Source organism: Rhinolophus sinicus, linkage group LG16, assembly GCF_036562045.2.
Source record: "Rhinolophus sinicus isolate RSC01 linkage group LG16, ASM3656204v1, whole genome shotgun sequence".
In the NCBI taxonomy this organism is placed as follows: Eukaryota; Metazoa; Chordata; class Mammalia; order Chiroptera; family Rhinolophidae; genus Rhinolophus; species Rhinolophus sinicus.
This window is the reverse complement of record NC_133765.1, coordinates 14,927,153-14,944,560: the sequence shown is the minus strand read 5'-3', so window position 1 is coordinate 14,944,560 and position 17,408 is coordinate 14,927,153. Positions and strand designations below refer to the sequence as shown.

Below are 17,408 nucleotides of genomic sequence, written 5' to 3'. Positions count from 1 at the left end.
AAAATGTGTTCAACATCATTACTCATCAGGAAAATAAAACAAAAAGGCTTTCTACTACAGAAACCAGAATAATTTTTGTTGTTGTTGGTATGGGATAAAACAGGGATAAAGTAAAAATACCAAGTGTTAACAAGGATGTAGAGCAACAAGAACTCTTAGACATTGTTACTAACAATGCAAATTGAATCAAACATTTTTGAAAACAGTTGGGCAATATTTGTGAAAGCAAAACATAAGGCTACTCTATTATCCAGCAGATCCACATCTAAGCAATCCAAAAGAAGTGTTTGCTTAGTTCAATCAAAATACATGTTCAAAAGTGTTTCTAAAAGCTTTATTAAAATAGGCAAAAACTTGAAACTATCTAACTGTTCGTTAACCAGTTAAATAATTACATATTCATATAATATTACACAGCAATATAAAATAATAAACTATGCACATATACAGCCATATAGATGAATATCACAGGCTTTGTGCTGAGCCAAAGAAGCCAGAAACAACAGAGTACATATTTATATGAAGTTCAGATAAAGACAAAACTATGTTAATAAAAGTCAGAATAGTGGATATCTCTTGGGGAAGGGGGTTGAGGGCACATAGTATTTACTGGAAAGAGACAAGACGAAACCTAAAGGTGGGGAAATGTTTTACATCTTCGTCTAGGTGTGGTTACATATACCTGTGCAAATGTTTAAGGAGCTATACACTTAAGATTTGTGCCCTTTGCTATATGAAAGTTAGACTATAAAATTTTCAAAAGATTTCTGTTTTCTTTCATTACCCACATTGTACTGCATATCCAACCCACCAACCTCACTCCTAAATTCGAGGTTCCCTGAATTCAGGGATCTATTCAATCTTATCTCAATCCTCCCTTTGTCTGCTTATTCTTTTCTCTTTGGCCACACTGAACAGAATCAAAGGGCAAACTAAACACTTATTCAAACTTCCTCTATTTCCCCATCAAATCGAATTTTCCTAAGGAAAAGTCCTTAAGTCAAAATATTTCCCAAGCACTTCACTTATCATTGTTTCTCAAAGAAATTTTTACCAATAATGGTCAGTTTCGACAAAAAGATGTTCTTTTGATTTTTAATATAAAGCTCTATTTCCCATTATATTATATGGTGGATTTCTTAACTTATCCTGAGATCACCATCTCTTTCCCATCAGCCTCATCCTTAGAATATCAAAACTATCGGCAAGGCCTAAAAATTCCATAGCAATTGCCTCCTAATAAGCAATGGCTGGGTGCTGCCCTGACAACTAAACACATACCAACAGCCATCTAGTGTTCTGATGACATCCTCCAGACCAGTGTCATTCCATAGAAATAGAGTGCAAGCCACATATATAATTCTAAACCCTCTAATAGACACATTTAAAAAATAAACAGATAAATTCATTTTAATAATATATTTGATCTAACATATCCAAAATGTCATTATTTCAATATATAATCAAGTAAAAAAAAGTATCAGTGAGCTATGTTGCATTATTTTTCATATTCTTTAAAGATTCAGTGTGTGTATTGCAGTATCTTTACACACAGTGTGGCTCAATTTGGAAGACCACATTTCAAGTGTTCAATACCATACATGGCTAGTGACCTCCATATTGGATAGCTCTCATTTATCTTGGACCACAACCAAGCTAACCCTGGAAAGGAGTTTCCAAATTCTGTCTCAGCTAGCCTTGAAATAATATAGGATACCTCCACCCAGCAGTTTTATACCCCATAAAATTACATTTCTCTACCCTGGAAATCCTCATTTGCTACCCCATGTCCCTAGCGCCCCACACACCAAGTCAGGGGTCACCATACTTTTGCTTCTATGTGAAACCTAACATACTTCCCACTTGCACATTACAAAATTTATCAAACACTGATCTTGTCATTTTGCCAAGACCAACTTAACAAAACTTTTCACCTCCTACTCTCTTGCAAAATGTGATATATTAAAATTATCCTGTGAAAAGTAGCATGAAATTACTGTGAATATATTTGTAATTTAGATGTGCTAGGTCAACTAACATGTGAAATGAAATCTGAGAAAGAAGTGAGATAAGAAAATATGACATAAAGAAAAACAAACTGGACTGGTATTCAAGCTGGGATTTCAATCCCAGATCTGCTAACAGGCTGTTTTATATTCTTGGACAATATATAAATATTTCTGAGTCCCCAAAGTGTGATGTATTATATAAGGCACAAGAATAAATGACTCCTAAGCCCCATTCAATATTGGATACCCTATAATTGTAGAACCTATTTCCATAAAATAAAGAAGGAACAGTTAGGGGATGAGGGTGAGAGAGAATAAATCTATTTGGGAGAAAGAGTTAAAATGTCCTCTATGATGGGACAGAAAAGCTTGAAGCTTGGATTCTTCATTGAAACTAACAACAACAACAACAACAACAACAATAATAATAGCAACAACAACACTCTAATTTAAAAAATCCTCATCCCTTTTCTCAATTTCCAATATTTTTTCAAGAGAAGATTTTTCTGTTTAAGGTTTTTTTCAGGGCAAGTTTGACGTCCTTATTCCTCAGGCTATAGATTACTGGGTTGAACACGGGCACAAGAATGGTATAGAACAAAGAGGATACTTTCCCCTGGTCAAGAGGTAAAATAGAAGGTGGTTTGAGGTACATAAAAGCTCCTGACCCAAAGAAAAAAGAAACTGCAATTATATGGGAACTGCAGGTACTGAAGGCTTTGGATCTGCCTTCAGTGGAGCTAATGTGGAAAATGCTGGAAAGAATGAAACCATAAGAGACAAAAATGGCAACAATAGGCACCCCAATGCCAATGGTCACAACAACAAAGACCACCAGCAAATTGATGTAAGAGCTGTTGCAGGAGAGCTCAAGGAGGGGAAGGATGTCACACATATAATGATTGACACGGTTGTTGGCACAAAAGGTCAGAAACAGCATATTTCCAGTATGAGCTGTAGCCCCGAAAACCCCCATCCCATAGACACCCAACAAAAGGAGTAAACACACCTGAGGAGACATGGTGACCGTGTACAACAGTGGCTTACAGATGGCAACATAGCGGTCATATGCCATCGCTGACAGGATGAAGGATTCAGAAAAGACAAAGAAACAAAAGAAAAAGAGCTGAGTCATACACCCTGCATAGGAGATGATGTTCTTCTTCGAGACAAAACTCATCAGCATTTTGGGGATGATGGCAGTAGAGAAACTAAAATCTATGAAGGACAAGTTGAAGAGGAAAAAGTACATGGGAATATGAAGGTGAGAGTTCAGTCCAATCAGGGTTATCAAGCCCAGGTTCCCCACCACGGTGACCAGGTAGAAACCTAGAAACAGGAAGAGGAGGGGGCTCTGCAGTCCTGGCTGGTCTGTCAGGCCTGCGAGGATAAACTCTGTCACAGAGGAGGCGTTATCGGAAGCCATTCTCCTGTGGGAGGGTCTGTGAGGGGAAAAAGAAGAGAATTGCTCAGAGAAAGAGAGTGGAAAAATAACCCCATTCTTGAGAATGGCCATTTGAGCAGAGGGGTTTTTGAATTTAAAGAAGATGGCATTTCCTTGTACACGCATCTCTGCTTTTATGGTCCCCAAGTACCTTGAACTATCCTAGAAACTGTGGGTGAAATTTGTCTCCAGAGCAAAGGCTGGTCCAACTGAGGAGAGAATCCAGGAAGCTCAGCTGGGGATGACTCTGCAACCTGACTGTGGCCTTCTTCTGTTACTTCCTTCCCTCCATCACCCTCCATCAAGTTTGTAAGGCCTAGGGCTCTTTTCTGGAATGTTCTTGAAAGGCAGGAGCCATTTGACCCTGCCTAGACCTTTCACCTTTTGTCAATGCTAGTCAGAGCAGGAAGATGAGGTCGTTTTGCTCAGCATGTTTAGCTGGAAGGGCTGTGGAATTATTATGTGCAAAGAATGCTGGAGTAATAAACATGTTTTTTGTTTTTAGTAAAAAAGAAGTAAAACTCTGTTTTTGTTTTACATATATTATTGGTTTACATTTTTTATTTGTGGGAGTATATATATTTACCACTTCTAAATGTACAGCTCAAGCGTGTTAAGTATATTCACAATGGTTGCAACCAATCTCCAGAAACTTTTTTCCTCTTTTTTATTTATTTTTTTATTAGTTCAGGTGTACAAAAACAATGTAATAGTTAGACATTTATCATCTATATTCTTCACACAGTGATAACCCCCCTCCTCCCATCTATAACCCTCTGATATTGCAGAGTCATTTTTCTAAAGAAGACATACAGATGGCAAACAGACTAATGAAAAAATGCTCAATCTCACTAACCATCAGAGAAATGCAAATAAAAACCACAATGAGATACCACCTCACCCGTCAAAATGGCTATCATCAATCAATCAACAAAAACAAGTGCTGGCAAGGATATGGAGAAAAGGGAACCCTTGTGTATTGTTAGTGGGATTGCAGATTGGTGCAGCCACTATGGAAAACAGTATGGAGGTATCTCAAAAATCTGAAAATGGAACTACCTTATGATCCAGCAATTCCACTCCTAGGTATCTATCTGGAGAAATCCAAAACTGTAATTGGAGTAATAAACATTTTGATGGTCGCCAGATGAGAAAGGGTTGGGGGAATGGGTAAAAAATGGATGGGATTAAGAAGGTCAAACTGCCAGTTATAAAAACAGTCACAAAGATGTAAAGTATACTATAGGGAATATAGTTAATAATATTATAATAAGAGTGTATGGTGTCAGATGGGTACTAGACTTATCAGGGTGATCACTTTATGTTACATAAATGTCTAATTTGTTGTACACCTGAAACTAATATAATATTGTATGCCAACTGTAATTGAAAAATACAAGAAATATTTTAAAAATACAGGAGCGATAATGTAGGTGAACTCAGGCAGTCTGGCTCCCAGTGTTTGAGCTCTAACCACTCTGCTACAGGCCAGACCAGGCCAGGTAGGCACTCACCCACCTATTTGGAGTCACAGTGCTGTATTCTACTGGCTCCCATGCATCTCGCTCACGGAGACTCAGACGGCCTTGGTGAAAAGAAGGTGACCACTCAGAGCTCAGACCCCCTTGCTTGTGCTTCCCTCCTTTAAAAATCCAAACTTCTAGGTTGTCTTGGTGGTCCCGCTAAGCTGAAAAAACTGATGTCTGAATGTGGCTTTGTCTGAGCCTCCTGCCCAGCTTCCAGGGATGAGACAGCACCTTTATAACGCCCGTAGATACCCGGAGACTGAAGTGTTTTCACCTAGGCACAGAGGCTCCCTCCGGATCACTGCTCCAGAGACCGTCCTCCCTAAGGAAGAAGAACTGTTTGTTTATACCCTTGATAATGCTTGATGGTGCTTTTAATGGCCTATCCTCTCATTCAGCTTACATCTTTTTAAGCACAATTAAGAGCAAAGTACTATGGGGAGAATAATTCTTGCTACCTTGCGTTGAGCACTTACTGTGTACCAAACACTGACCTGGCACCCTCATCTAAAGGATCCAAAGAACATACAAATAATTTTATCATGGTTATTCACCAGAATAACCTTGTAGGTTAGACCTATTGATGTACACTTTAAAACTGAGGAGCACACACAGCTTGTAGGTTCCTGAACCTTGAGTCAAACTCTGGTCTGTCCAGCTCCAAACTTTATAGAGGCTAAGGAACTTGCAGGGCTTTTAAAGCAAGCACAAGTACTTAATGTATCTCACGACATCACCCAATTTTGCATCCAGACACAAGTCCTGGGTACTGTAAACTGCACACACTGTCAAAACAGTTCTCAGGAAAGGATTTCATTTAATAAGGACTAATGAAGTTTTGTGTGGCAACTTGCACACTATAGCCCTTACCAAGGGGTATTAAGGGGTGTTAAGGATGACAGATCATAGCCAAGAAATAAATCTTGATTGCGGGAAATCTGAGCTTTGGTGTGCCAGTGGATTAGATAGCTTTGGTCCTGGGTTAATGGCAGAAGACATTTTGAAGAAGTTACGAAATCAAAACACACAGGCAGAATCCATCTTCCTCCAGGCAAGTCCAACTAAAACCACTGCACACAGGCACACATTGAGGACTTGCTCACGCCCAGCTAAGACTCAGCCATGACGATGCCTCATCTGTCCTTTTACACAGAGAATTTGTCCACAGCCCAGATGACACTAATGAATCTCAATCCTTTTTCTCGATCCCATGCACAAAAGGAGGAAAATAATTCATCAAAATAAGCTCTTCTTGAAATCCAAGTGCAAAAACTACGTTGGGGGTTGTCAGAAGGCTCTAGGGTATTTGGTTATGTCAGAGACAGTTGCCATGGCAACCTCATTTCCAAATGCATCTTAAGCAGGGCTTCTTTAAAGCCACGCTACCTGATGACTTACTCCAGCACATGCAGAGAACAAAAAAAACAATTTTGTCTTTCCATGTGCAGCACTATTGCCTTTCCAAAACTTGAATCCCTGGAAAATGGCTTCCTTCTTTCTTTATTTCTAACTTAAACTATATATTACACATGCCACATTATGGGGCATGTGAGGATTTACATACAGTAAAAAGTCTTTGCATATATGTCTTATATATGTGCAGTAGGTCTCAGCCTTTTGGTAGATAATTGAAGTCGTACAAGTATAGTAGTGAATCTATCGCTACATATAATAGTATTCCGAGCTTCACTAAGAGGAAGCACAAACCTGGTAAGAGAGAAGAGATGGAAGCTGAGAGACCTTCATGTGAAATAGGTTCAACGTGATCCTTCAGGAGACATACAGGTCTATACAATACTTAATGTTAAGTTGACTTTAATAAATGTATTTGGCAATGTAGTATGTGAGACTCACAAAATATATATTCAACCATATATATATATATATATATATATATATATATATATATATATATATATATATATATATATATGGTTTATGCCAGAAGGAAGCTTACAGTCTAATAGAGGCATCACCCCTATAGGCTCCTCATCCTATTTCTGTCCCTTCACATTTCACATTTCCCAGGGTTCACTTTTTAACTTTCCACACTGTTTCTGTTTCCTTAAATTCTCGATGAACTCACGTGTTTCATGGCTGTAGCAATCCCACCATATAAATGGCTCTCAAGTTTGAGTCTTTAGTTATCAATTTTCTATTAAGCAATCTTCCTGTGTACCCAACCCTTTTCTGGATATTTCCAAGAGGAGTACAAGGATGAACACATTTTTCTTTATCCAAAGTAGAGTCCTGTCAACCTCTCCACTATTTATCTGGATATAACCCATGATGAGGAAGGAGAAGGTAGAATTCATTAAGGTGTCCTAAGTCCTGGTTTTTCTAGGACAGTCATTATCTCAGAAAAATTAGTACCTTCCCTTTCACTCTGTCAAATATCCTAGTTGAATGAGGAGTCTTCAGAGCATGAACTTTGGACTCTGCTAGACCTCAGCAGAAATTCTGGTTCTGCTATTTGGTAGCAAAATGATCTTGGGAAATTCATTTAATCTTTTTATGTGTTTCCAATTATTTATCTTAAAATGAGGAAAATAATCACAACTTGAAGTATTGTTTTAATGAGTAAATGATGCACCTTGTGGCACCAAGAAGATACAAAAAGCAGTTATTTTATTTATTATTATTAATTATTATCATTATTATTTAAATAATATATATTGTATGTATATGATTTTTATTTTTAAATTTTTATTAAACAAATACAGTTTATTATTTATTATAGTAATAATTATAATAAATAGTTATTAACTATATCCTTATATATGACTATATCCTTATATAGTCATAACTATATCCTTGGATGAAAGTGGTTTTAGAATGGGGTAGAACAGAATGAAACTGAAGACTTTACACAAGCAGGAGAAGTAGAAAATGATAAATGGGGCCACATATTATGATATCATGATTAAATGCCAAACAGAATTTTGTATCTCTAAGGTTTGAGAGAGAACAACAGAGGGGCAAAGGCTCAAAGCAAATTTGATGAAGTTTTCAAGCCCAGGGCAGGTGGAGGATGACAGAAATGGAAAAATGAGGAGGGGGAAGGGTAAGGAGCTGGGTTTTAGACAAGATCATCAGATGTTGGCATAGCTTTCGAATGACATAGAACAGAAAGTAGAAAATTAAGAATCGGAGACTGAGTGAAAGGGATTAGTATACAAATTGGGGAATTATCTGAATAGAGGTGATCGCAGAAAAAACGGGAAAATTACTTCAAGGAGGAGTGTTTAAAGACAGAACAGTCCAGAATAAAGTTTGAACCTTTCGAAATTGCCAACAAATGGATAATAGGGGAAGGGAATTGACAAAGAGAAATTTAAAAAAAAAAAGGCAAGTGTAGCGATTAAGAGCAAAAACTGAAGAAAACAAACCAACTGCATTCCTTATTTCCTGGGTGAGCCTGAATAAGTTGCTTAACCTAATTAAGACTTGGAGCCCCAATCTAAAAAACAGGATAATAACACTACCAAACTTGCAGCTATGTGTGAGTATTAAATTATAGTCCAGTGAATATTCACTTAGCAAATATTAGTTGAGTTTATAAAATGTCTCACAGGCCAGAAGTAGAGAAAAATTTAAGAGTAAGGGATAAATATTACTAAGTGCCTAAGGGGAAAAAAGCTGAAAAAATGGCCTCGAACTAAGCCATTCACTTGCAAGCCTATTCACTTATTTTCCCATATTACTCTCACTGTGCTTATTCTAATAGAGCTTTAGACTAGTCATTGATTATTTCCAGACGATATTCCACAAACCCCAACTAGACTAAAGGTTTCTTCAAGGAAAATTCTTAATCCTATAGCTTTTGGGTACACTAACACACTCACTAGTTAGCAGAGTGATGGATGCATTACAGATTCTCCTCAAGAACTTGCTGAATGCAATATGCTTGCATGTTAATATAGTGCAATGGTAATCTGTATTGCAAACCCATAATTCCAGGGATAGTTTTTTTTTTATCATGCCAACAACTAATCTAACATTTAAAAGTAACTTTATTAAAGTTTGGTACTGCTGTTTTATACAGAGTTTGATGTAATATGCCTACAAATAACCACCACTCACATCACATCATTGAGCTTCTGGAATGACTACCCTTGGCTAACACTTAGCTCTGTGTCACTGGCTGGGCTCTGTATAACAAGCTGCAGGGACTCACCAACTCGCCTGCTCCCACCTTTCAGAACTTGGGGATTACTGATCCTGAGAAGAAAGTTCAGAGCTTTTTCTGTGATACTTATAACTTACTTCACTGAAGTTTTAAAAGGCTGAGACATTTGTGAATTTCAAACATAAAAATGGAAAAAAAAAGCTTGTCCAGATAAATTGTGCTGCAAAATGAAAGGTTTTATTTGCAATGTATACAACTTCATGAAAAAAACACTGTTTAGAATCTGACATAGGCTAAGTTAAACATTTTGTTATATAAAAAGTACTGGTAAAATACCTGTCTTAAAATAATTCAAACATATAAGTGAATGAACTAATTTTGATAAATATATTTCTTAAGATGACAGTTTGTAAAAAGAAAAGTTAAAGTAATTTAAACACATTTTAGTAAATATGTAGATATATTTTATTTGTCAAGAATGAAATGGCAGCTTTACTTAAATATTTAAGTACAAAAATGAAAAATTATATACTTATGACTGTTAAGAAAAAGTTAATTGTTCTGAGAGTAGTACTAAGGCACTGAATTCAAATATCCCTTGAGATATGAATTATCTAAATTTTTATATCTTTAATATTCAAATGTTCGATTATTTTCTTAAGAAATGTTTTTAATTAAAGTTTACTGAGGTGACAATTGTTAGTAAAGCTATGTAGATTTCAGGTGTACAATTCTGTAATACATCATCTATATCTTACGTTGTGTGTTCACCACCCAGAGTCAGTTCTCTTTCCATCACCATATATTGGATCCCTTTTACACTCATCTACCAGCCCCCTGCTCCCTTACCCTCAGGTAACCTCTAAACTATTGTTTGTGTCTATGAGTTTTTGTTTCTTCGTTTGTTTGTCTTGTTCTTTTTTGTTTTCAGTTTTATATACCACATATCAATGAAATCATACGGTTCTCGACTTTTTCGGTCTGACTTATTTTGCTTAGCATTGAATCTCAAGATCCATCCATGTTGTCGCAAATGGTACTATTTCATGTTTTCTTATGGCAGAATAGTATTCTATTGTGTGTATATACCACAACTTCTTTATCCATTCATTTATCAAAGGACACTTTGGTTGTTTCTATGTCTTGGCCACTATAAATAAAGCTGCAATGAACATTGGAGCACATACACCTTTATGGATAAATGTCTTCAGATTTTTCGGTAGGTACCCAGGAAAGGGATTGCTGAGTCACATGGTAATTCTATTCTTAATTTTTTGAGGAACCTCCACACTGCCTTCCTTAGTGGCTGCACCAATCTGCATTCCCACCAACAGTGTATGAAGGTTCCTTTCTCTCCACAGCCTCTCCAACACTTGTTACTATTTGTCTTGTTGATGATAGCCATTCTGACTGGGGTGAGGTGATATCTCATTGTGGGTTTTATTTGCATTTCTCTGATGATTAGTGATGTTGAGCATTTTTTCATATGTCTGTTTGCCATTTGTATGTCCTCTTTGGAGAAATGTCTATTCAGGTTCTCTGCCCATTTTTTTAACTGGATTATTTGTTGTTGTTGTTGAATTGTATGAGTTCCTTATATATTTTGGATATTAGCCCCTTATCGGAGGCACTGTTTGCAAAAATCTTCTCCCATTCAGTTGGTTGCCTCTTTATTTTGTTGATGGTTTCTTTTGCTGTGCAGAGCTTTTTAGTTTGATATAGTCCCATTCATTTATTTTAGCTTTTACTTCCCTTGCCTTTGTGGTCAAATTCATAAAATGCTCTTTGAACCCAAGGTCCATAAGTTTAGTTCCTATGTTTTCTTCTATGCAGTATACTGTGTGCTCACTACCCAGAGTCAGTTCTCCTTCCATCACCATACAAGGTCTGACAATTAAGTTTGCGAACTCATTCTAGAAAAAGTGCTCCATACCTCATTGCTGAATATCACTACAGTCACTTTTGAAGTACTCCCCTTAGGAAACTATGCACCAATGCCAATGCCTAGTCCACCCTTCAAAGCAATTTTGGAACTCTTTTTCTGCATTGGCCATCAGAGCTGTCATCGTATTACCCTTGATGTCCTGAAGTCATCAACATGTCTTCTTTTCAATATTTTCTTTATGTTTAAGTAAAGAAAGAAGTCATTGGGGTCCAGATCAGGTGAGTAGGGAGGCTGTTCCAAAACAGTTATTTGTTTACTGGCTAAAAACTCCCTCACAGACAGTGTCGTGTGAGCTGGTGCATTGTCGTGATGCAAGAGCCATGAATTGTTGGCAAAAAGTTCAGGTCATCGAACTTTTTCACACAGCCTTGTCAGTACTTCCAAATAGCAAACTTCGTTAACTGTCCAGTTGGTAAAAATTCATAATGAATAACCATAATGAATTTATATATATGAAAGGTTAGCAACATCTGGCAACAAATTCACAAACTTAATTGTCAGACCTATTTGACCCCTCTTACCCTCTGATAACCACTAAATTGTTGTCTGTGTCTATGGGTTTTTTTTCTTTGTTTGTCCTGTTCCTTTGCTGCTTTCAGTTTTATACCCCATATATCAATGAAATCATATGGTTCTCAACTTTTTCTGACTTATTTCACTTAGTATAATAATCTCAAGATCCATCCATGTCACAAATGGCGGCATTTCAATTTTTCTTATGGCAGAGTAGTATTCCATTGTGTATATAGACCACATCTTTTTTATCCAGTCATCTATCAAAGGACATTTGGTTGTTTCCATGTCTTGGGAACCATAAATAAAGCTGCAACGAACATCAGAGTACATATATCTTTATGGATAAATATCTTCAGATTTTTGGAGTATATACCCAGGAGAGGGATTTCTGGGTCATATGGTAATTCTATTCTTAATTTTTTGAGGAAACTCTCCTTCAGGAGGAGACAAAACAGTGATATTCCACAGGTTTCCATCCTCAGCCTTCTTCCTCTTTCTCTTCTTCTTCTTCTTCTTCTTCTTCTTCTTCTTCTTCTTCTTCTTCTTCTTCTTCTTTTCTTCTTTTTCAATTCCCGTTTATTTTTGGCTCTTGGGGCAATGTCATTTTTTTCTAATATGATAAAAAGCAAGTTCAACACAAAATAGAAATTTGAAGTGTAGGGTAGGACAAAACCAAGGGTAAGGGGGAAACGGTAATAACAAAAGATGTGTTTCCCAAAGATGGTGTCCTGTCCCCTCTCCTCTGAGGAATGACTCAAACATTTAGGTGGCAGTACATACATTTCCATATATATATACAGCAAGACTGATATTTTGGGGGGTAAGAAAAGGTGGGGATGGGAAGGGCCTTTCTGGAGGCTTAGGGACCAAGGCTGGTCTCTCTTTCCCCTTAACCCCTTTCTCCAACCAGAGAAAGGAAGGGATCCAATGTGAGAGGGAAGTAAAGTGGAAGAGGGAAGGATCCCACTTGATAGAGTGGTGCAGACTCCTACAGTGGAAACAGAGCTCAGGACAGAGCTTGCAGGGAGACTGAAAATGGAGATAATACTGTTAACTTCTCCCCCAATGCTGAGAGAGGAGCAGGGAAATATATGGAAGTTAGGACTTTAATGGCCTGGATCCCACCCCAAAACTGCTCTAGAATGGGAAACCCCACTGCTTCCTTGTAGGGACTAGTTAGGGTGGTTTCCTTTCCCCTTGGCTACCACATGAGCTTGGGATGTTGGTCATCCATCTGGGTTTTCGGCACATGGTTCTAAATATGATCTGGATGGAAACACAGCTTCTTGGAGAATTATCTTGAAAACAGAGAGGGAAATATTAACTGGACAGATGGGAGGAATGGACGCCAGAAGGAAATACAAGGTTTTTTTTTACCTCTCTTTTGGAAAGAGAGATAAAAATTTAAGGTATTTTTATCTCTCTTTCCACTCTGGGAAGAGAGAGGAGATATTCAACAAACAACAAATATTTATTGAGCACCTATCATGTGTCAGGCACTCACCTCCCCTAAAAGAAAAAGAGATAGAGGCAGAAAATGCAAATTCTGAGGGAGAGTAAAGGGGCAGTTGAGGAAGAAGGCTGAAGGAACTGAGAAGCCTGAGTGATGGGGCTGGGCCTTAGGCCTTTTCTTCGGCCTCCTCACCGAAATCCTCCGCCCCCTTTTTTTTTAATGGCCTCATGGTAGTGCTGGTACCCAGGAGCGAGATCATTCATGTTGCTCTCAGCCTTGGGGAACTCCATCTGATCCATGTGGTTGCCACATACCGGTGGAGGAAGACCTTCCGGTGGAACATGGCAATGAATTGCTCTGAGATGTGCTTGAACAGCTCCTGAATGGCAGTGCTGTTGCCAATGAAGGTGACCATCATCTTTAGGCCATGGGGTGGGATGTCACAGACGGCCATCTTGACGTTGTTGGGGATCTGAGCCTGCTTTTCTTGGCACGCTATTTATGCTCTATGAAAGATCTTGTCCACTCCCGTGACTTGAATTACCCTTTGCTGATCACTTCCAAATCTGTATTTCTATCCACACGTGAACACCCAGACAGACACCGAGAGTTCAACACATTAAAAAACTATATATCACCTCTGCTTTTCAACATCGTGTTGGAAGTCCTTGCCAGAGCAATCAGGCAAGAGAAAGAAATAAAAGGCATCCAAATTGGGAATGAAGAAGTTAAATTATCACTCTTTGCAGATGACATGATGCTATATATAGAAAACCCTAAAGACTCCACCAAAAAGCTATTAGAAACAATCAACGAATACAGTAAAGTTGCTGGCTACAAAATCAACGCACAAAAGTCCATTGCCTTCCTATATACCAACAATGAAATCTCAGAAAAAGAAATACAAAAAAAAATTCCTTTTACAATTGCATCAAAAAGAATAAAATACCTAGGAATAAACTTAACCAAGGATGTGAAAGACCTATATGCTGAAAACTATAAGACTTTTCTGAAAGAAATTGAAGAAGACACAAAGAAATGGAAAGACATTCCGTGCTCATGGATTGGAAGAATCAACATAGTTAAAATGGCCATATTACCCAAAGCAATATACAGATTCAATGCAATCCCCATCAAAATCCCAATGGCATATTTTAAAGAAATAGAACAAAAAATCATCAGATTTGTTTGGAACCACAAAAGACCCCGAATAGCCAAAGCAATCTTAAGAAAAAAGAACTATAATGGAGGTATCACACTTCCTGACTTTGGCTTGTACTACAGGGCCACAATAATCAAAACAGCATGGTATTGGCAGAAAAACAGACATATAGACCAATGGAATAGAATTGAGAACCCAGAAATAAAACCACATAAATATGGACAGATAATTTTTGACAAAGAAGCTAAAAACATACAATGGAGCAAAGACAGCCTCTTCAATAAATGGTGCTGGGAGAATTGGATAGCCACGTGCAAAAGAATGAAACTGGACTGCTATTTGTCACCATGTACCAAAATTAATTCAAAATGGATCAAAGACTTAAGCATAAGACCTGACACAATAAACTGCATAGAAGAAAACATAGGTACTAAACTTATGGACCTTGGGTTCAAAGAGCATTTTATGAATTTGACTATGAAACTTAAAGGCTTGTGCACAGCCAAAGAAACCATTGACAAAATAAAGAGGTCACGAACTGAATGGGAGAAGATTTTTCCAAACAGTGCCTCCGATAAGGAGCTAGTATCCAGAATATACAAGGAACTCATGCAACTCAACAAGAAAAAAGAAACAACCCAATTGAAAAATGGGCAGAGGACTTGAAGAGACATTTCTCCAAAGAGGACATACAAATGGCAAATAGACATATGAAAAAATGCTCAACATCACTAATCATCAGAGAAATGCAAATCAAAACCACAATGAGATATCACCTCACCCCAGTCAGAATGGCCATCATCAACAAGACAAATAGTAACAAATGTTGGAGAAAAAGGAACCCTCATACACTGTTGGTGGGAATGCAGACTGGTGCAGCCGTTATGGAAGGCGGTGTGGACAGTAAGAAAAGATGATATAGGAACATTTGTGACAACATGGATGGATCTTGAGAGTGTAATGCTGAGCGAAATAAGTCAGACAGAAAAAGCAGAGAACCATGTGATTTCACTGATATGTGGTATATAAACCAAAACAACAAAAGAACAAGACAAACAAATGAGAAACAGAAACTCATAGACACAGACAATGGTTTGGTGTTTGCAAGAGGTAAAGGGGGTGGGGGGGTGGGGGGGGGTAGATGAGGGTAAGGGGGATCGAATATATGGTGATGGAAGGAGAACTGACTCTGGGTGATGAACACACAATGGGATTTATAGATGATGTAATACAGAATTGTACACCTGAAATCTATGTAATTTTACTAACAGTTGTCACCTCAATAAATTTAATAAAAAAAAACAAAACAAACAAAAAAAACTATATCACTACCTTTCCTCAAAACCTTTCTCTTCCTATATTCCCTATCTTAATAAATGACACCGCTTTCCCACTGCTCAATCACCTTCAATCGCCTAATAAATCAAATTGATCACATTGATTCTAACTAAAGGAGTCAGTCCAGTTCCCTGAAAATCAGTTCATGAAAGTTAATTCACCAACAGGTCAATTTACAAAAACCTAATTCACTGAATGGCCAACTGGCAAAAATTTAATTGTTCTTTTTAGCTACTTTTCACAAGTACTGCATTTATATTTTAGAAAAATTATAGAATACATCTTAACATAAAGCAGAAGATAAAAGCCATTCACTCATAATCACTGTTAATGTTTGGCTGCATAACATTTGTCTTAGATCATATTGTATATCCTACCTTGAAAGTTTTCATTAAGACTATGTATTATTGGCATCTTTTTACATCAATAAGTAAACTTCAACAGCATTATTCTGAATGACTTTATAATATCCCTTCAATGGGGGTACTATCATTTACTGTCAATTCTTCTTTGACAATTTATTATGTTCAATTTTCACTAAGATAAACAGTGCTGAGTTGAATGTGCATTTTTTTGCAAACCTAACCATTTATTTTCTGAGAATAGATTCCTAGAAGATAAATTGCTAAGTCTAATGATATATTCTCTGTTAAGAACATTGCTGAAATGTTTTCATGAAAAGATGTGTTTTTTTAAGTATGCTTCTACCAGCAATGTATAAGCATGCCTTGCCCCCCATGTCTTTCCTTACAAGTTACTAATAAATTGAGCCAATTTGGTGCTAAAAATGCCATCACCTTAAATTCATATTTTTTTATTACAAATTTTTTGGTCTTTAGGAATTTAATTGTATGTTTCTTGGCCTTAACTGTTCATATGTTTTATTTGAATATTTAAATCTACTTTATTGGAGTATAATCAAGATACAATAAAATGAATCTAGTTTATGTGTACAAGTTTAGGATTTTTGACAAATATATAGGCCCATGCAACCACTACTCAATCAAGAAATATGACATTTTCATTACCCTAAAAAGTTCCCTGGTATAATGAATACCTCTACCCTGGTCCTGGAAAACTAATGCTTGATTTCAGTCACTATATATTATTTTTGCTTGTTTTTGAATTTTATAAAAATGTAACGTACAGTATGTAGTCTTTTGTGTTAAATTTATTTCTACTCGGCATAGTTTTTAGATTCATTCATGCTGTTGCATGCACAGTTCATTCCTTTTTATTGTGGAGGAGTATTTAATCATATGAATATACCACAGTTTGTTTGTTTATTCACCAGTTGAGGGAAATTTATATTGTTTCCAATTTGGAACTAATATAAATAAAGTTGCTATGAATATGAATATTCATGCACTTTTTTTTAATAAACTATGCTTCCATTTCACTTGGGTAAATACCTAGAAGCAGAATCACTACATCATATGGAACATGTAGTTTTAATTTTATTAAAATCTGCCAGTGTTTTCCAAAGTGGTTGTGCCATTTTACACTTCCACCAGCAATAAATAAGAGTTCCAAGTGCTCACAATACATATTTTCAATTTTGTCATTCTATTTGGTATGTAATGGTATCTCATTGTGATTTTATTTACATTTCCCAGATTATTAATAATATTGATCCTCTTTCATGTCTTATGACCATTTATATATCTTCTTATTTATCTATTCATATATTTCTTATTTGGCTATTATGTTTTCTTATTATTGAGTTATAAAGTTCTTCACATATTCTGGATATAAGTATTATCATATATATTGAAAATATTTTCTCCCAGTCATGGCTTGCTTTTCATTTTCTTAGCAGTATATTTCAAGGAACAGAGTTTTAAATTGCTATGAAATTCTATTTGTATTGCGGTTAGTCCTTTTTT

The 17,408-nt window shown here is 36.7% G+C and overlaps 1 protein-coding gene across 1 annotated transcript; it reads right to left on the bottom strand.

Annotated features, from left to right (window-relative positions):
• Nucleotides 1–2,499: 2,499 nt before the first annotated feature.
• Nucleotides 2,500–3,444, bottom strand: OR8B12 (olfactory receptor family 8 subfamily B member 12). The gene has a single exon (XM_019710421.2). The coding sequence runs from the start codon at nucleotides 3,433–3,435 to the stop codon at nucleotides 2,500–2,502; it is 936 nt and encodes a 311-aa protein (XP_019565980.2). The 5' UTR covers nucleotides 3,436–3,444.
• Between the last annotated feature and the right edge of the window lie 13,964 nt (nucleotides 3,445–17,408).